The sequence below is a fragment of the Atta cephalotes genome, assembly GCF_000143395.1.
Source record: "Atta cephalotes unplaced genomic scaffold scaffold00005, whole genome shotgun sequence".
NCBI classification, from domain to species: Eukaryota; Metazoa; Arthropoda; class Insecta; order Hymenoptera; family Formicidae; genus Atta; species Atta cephalotes.
Window position 1 is genome coordinate 6198596 of NW_012130069.1, and position 4416 is coordinate 6203011.

The 4416-nt window shown below is 25.5% G+C and overlaps 1 protein-coding gene across 1 annotated transcript in view; it reads left to right on the plus strand.

The window, feature by feature from the left end:
- Nucleotides 1–4355, plus strand: part of LOC105626403 (equilibrative nucleoside transporter 3) — a 6890-nt gene extending 2535 nt beyond the window's left edge. The window contains exons 2-9 of the mRNA XM_012207702.1: nt 664–784; nt 2331–2412; nt 2506–2645; nt 2841–2986; nt 3209–3294; nt 3374–3520; nt 3653–3958; nt 4149–4355. Coding sequence (XP_012063092.1) covers nt 664–784; nt 2331–2412; nt 2506–2645; nt 2841–2986; nt 3209–3294; nt 3374–3520; nt 3653–3958; nt 4149–4355 — 1235 coding nt within the window. The remainder of the gene's footprint in view (nt 1–663; nt 785–2330; nt 2413–2505; nt 2646–2840; nt 2987–3208; nt 3295–3373; nt 3521–3652; nt 3959–4148) is intronic.
- The last annotated feature ends 61 nt before the right edge of the window (nt 4356–4416 follow it).

The window sequence follows — 4416 nt, forward strand, 5'->3', positions numbered from 1 at the left end:
TATATATATATATATATATATATATATATATATATATATATATATATATATATGCTTTATATGCTTTCAAATTACATCAATTGATTTTAACAACTCAATTGATTGCCACATTCTGTTACATTGGACGCACACAATTATCTCTTTGTTGTAATCAGCTTTCTTTCTTTTTTTCAAATATTTTAATGTGTTAGTTATACAAGATCTTTCTTTGCTTTTATTTTTAATAATTACATTATTACACAAACATCTTTAGATTAAATATTAAATAAATTATTTTATTATAATTATCTTTTTAATTTTTTGTGATGTTAAAAGTCAGGATTAAATATATGTGCAATATCTTTTTAAAATTAATATATTTATTTTATTTATAAGATAATATTAATTTTCTAAAATCAAAAAAATTATTTAAGATTATTATATTAAATTATTATATTAGATAATTAATTTCTCGATGTAAAAGTTTAAAAAAGAAATCTGAATTTAATTCAAATAGGAACTTTTCAATATAATAGGAACAATTCAATATTAATAAAAAAATTTTTTTAAGAAGTTAATATATATAAAGTTTTTAATTAATATAATAATATTGACAATGTTTAATATTATAAATAGTACATTATATAAGAATATTGAGCAAATTTTTAACGAATTAATTTTAAGGTTCAGAACCAGTACGTCTTTCACCAGGATGGGAAGGCACAGGTAGACCTGATGACGAATTGAATTTTAAAGGTGTTACAATGGATCAAGCAGATCTCGAATTAAATCCTCCTAGAGATAGGTATACTATAAATTTATTAATATTTAATAAAATTATTTATATATAAAATTTATAGCGTTTCAGTAAAAGTAGGAAATGCATATTAGAATAATATATACAGGTGTTTGATAAGTAACGATAAATCTTTCACACAGGAGCAGAATGTACAATTTCCGCATTAAAGATAAGATATTAATTACTAAAAATTGTCGAAAATTGGTTTTTCAATAATTTTTTATTCATACTATTAACTTTGCAAGAGACAAAAATTGTTTATTTTCTTTTCATAGAGTTTTAAGAATGTTTCCAGAATTTTTTATTAATTTTTTAGTACATGCATTTTCTTGTTTTTACCAACATGAGAAAGTACGGTTACAAATTTTGAAAAAATTCTAAAAAAATTCTCAGAACTTTATGAGAAGAAAATAAATATTTTTTGTCTCTTACAGTTTTTCTGTAAAATTGATAGTATTTGAATAAAAAATTATTGACCAATTTTTGATAATTTTCAGCAATTAATATCTTATTAACTATTGTGAAAATTGCAAAATGGTAGAGGACTTTTCTTCTCAGTTTAGCTCATTCCGCCTCCATGCAAAAGATTTATTGTTACTTATCAAACACTCTATATATAGGAAATTGTATATTCCAGATGTTTCACTCGTACTACCCTTTTATCTTAACAGGATAAGGTCCAATCGTAAAGGTGTTCAAATAAAAGTTATAGGATTTAAAAAAATTTACTTATTGATCTTATCAATTCGACTTTAGATAACATCACCAAGATCAGATCAAGATCACGTCGATTTTTTTTAATGGAACTTTTTATTTCAGTACCTAATAGCCGATGTCGAGAGCTTTTCAAAACATTACAATAAAGTTATTTTTCATTGAATATTTTTCAAGAGTTATAAGGCTCGAAAGTTATAGTATCGTCGAGATTAGCATTACGCAAGGTGTTCAATCGACGGTTAAAATCTCTTGAATTTAGGATCATGTCCTGAATAATATTTGTCAAAATCAAAATCATTGAAGATTGTACCTCTTATTTTCATTTTTACGTAAAAATGAATCCTTAGTGCAAAAATGAAAATAAAAGGTACAATATTTTGATAACAAATTCAGGACATGATCCTGAACAACATTCAAGAGATTTTAACCGTCAGTCGGACATCTTGCATAATACTAATACTATAATTTTCGAACCTTATAAAGGGAAAATACTCAAAAAATACTCAATGAAAAATAACTTTATTGTAGTTAACAACAAAACACAATGTTTTGAAAAGTTCTCGACATCGGTTATTAGATATATTACTGGAATAAAAAGTTGGGTATTCCATTAAAAAAAAATCAACGTGATTTTGGCGACGCCATCTAAAGTCAAACCGATAAGATTAATAAATAGATCTTTTTAAACCCTAAAACTTTTATTTGAACACTTTTATGATTAGACCTTACTCTGCGAAGATAAAAGGATAGTATGGTACGGATGGTCTGAAATACCCGGTATATAATAGTGATAAAAATATTATTGATTTAAGTAAATTTATATTTTGTTTTTTAGATTAAATTTAGTATTTTTCATATTGATACTTCATGGAATCGGTGCCTTGATGCCATGGAATATGTTTATAACAGCTAAAGATGTAAGCCAAGACACAATAATTTATAATATTATAATATTGTATAGTTGAAATTTTATAATATTATTTAATATTATGAAATTATTATATTTACAGTATTTTGTCAGTTACAAATTGTCGAAGGAATACACTGGTGTAGATACAAACTATGCGATGAATTTTCTTGCATATCTATCATTTGCATCACAAGTACCAAATTTATTATTCAATTGGCTGAATATATTTTTACAATTTGGGTATGTATACAAAATACATATATTTTTCGTCAAAATATAAATATTTTATGTCTTCTTAATTTATGTATATCTTTAATATGACATTAATAATACTAATAATTGCAATTATAAAAAAATATAAATTTTGTTGATCTTAGATTATTTATATAAGTTGTTAAATAATATGTTTTATACTAAAGAGACTTGGCTTTTCAGAGGCAACTTAACGACGCGTATAGTATGGAGTATTTTTGTTTTGGTCTTAATATTTGTTTTTACTGTCATTTTGGCAATGACTGACAGTTCTGGTTGGCCTGGAATATTCTTCTGGATTACTATGATATCTGTAATTATATTAAATAGTAAGTAATTGTTGTTAATTTATTAGTATTTAATACTTTTTTGTTTACTATATTATATGTATTATATGTAAAACATATATATATGCAACAAATAATAAACAAGTTTATATTGAAATTAGTATGTTAAATAAATAAAGATATATGAGTATATTCATTAATAGATATTGTCATTATTAATTCTTGATATTTGAATTATATATACATTGATAATTTATGTTTTAGCTGCCAATGGCATTTATCAGAACTCAGTGTTTGGAATGGCAGCTAAATTACCTATTAGGTACACAGGTGCTGTTGTCTTAGGCTCGGTAAATATTAGCTTCAATCACATTTAATAAAGATTGCATAAAAATATTTGTAATTTGTTACATATAAATTTTGTTTCAGAATATCTGTGGAACTTTTACAGCTATAATAAATTTCCTAGCTCAAATAATGGCACCGAACGCGCGCACTGCCGCAATATATTATTTCATCACAGCTTTATTTATTCTCCTGGCCTGCTTTGACACGTACTTTGCACTTCCAATTAATGTAAGATTTTTATTAAAAATTAACTTTAAGTAAGTCAGATAATTATAAATTTTTATTAATTAATACAGTGATTTATTAATTTTTAAATGTATAAACGATTATTTAACTAATGTTAATTGAATTGAATCGTAGAGATTTTATCGATATCACGAGCTTCTTCATCAAAAAGAGACGAACAAAAGACAATTAGAGAACAATTCAAGAGGAAAACATAAATCAGCTTATTGGAAGGTGTTCAAGGCGTGCTTTCCACAATGTGTCAACATATTTTTAATCTTCTTTGTCACTTTAGCGCTTTTCCCAGCTGTCCAATCTGATATACAGTCTTCAGACAAGAATTTTGTGATTCCCTCTGAATATTATAGCAGTGTTATGTGCTTTTTAACATTCAATATCACTGCCATGCTAGGAAGTTTAATCGCATCGTTGGTTCAATGGGTATGTAAAGTTTAATTTTATGTATTACACACTTTATATATTTATATTTTTTCTGCGTGTAATTATACAAAATTATATTATAAAATTATGGTTAATAATATCTCTAATATATTTACTGTACAATTCTATTTGTTTACTGTACAATTTTATTTGTTTATTAATTAACTTTTATTTATTAATTCTTTTTCAGCCGAGCAGAAAGTATCTGGTGATTCCAGTGATCCTACGAGTTGTCTACATACCATTATTTTTGATCTGCAATTATCAGCCGATGGGCGTAGAAAGAATATTGCCAGTACTTATTAAAAATGATTGGGTGTTCTGGGTTATTGCCATTACTATGGGCCTTAGTAGCGGCTATCTATCGTCATTGTCGATGATGTATTGCCCTAGGTAAGCATGATTAATGGAAAATAGGGGAAAAAATTGATATAATATATACATGCACACTCGCGCAC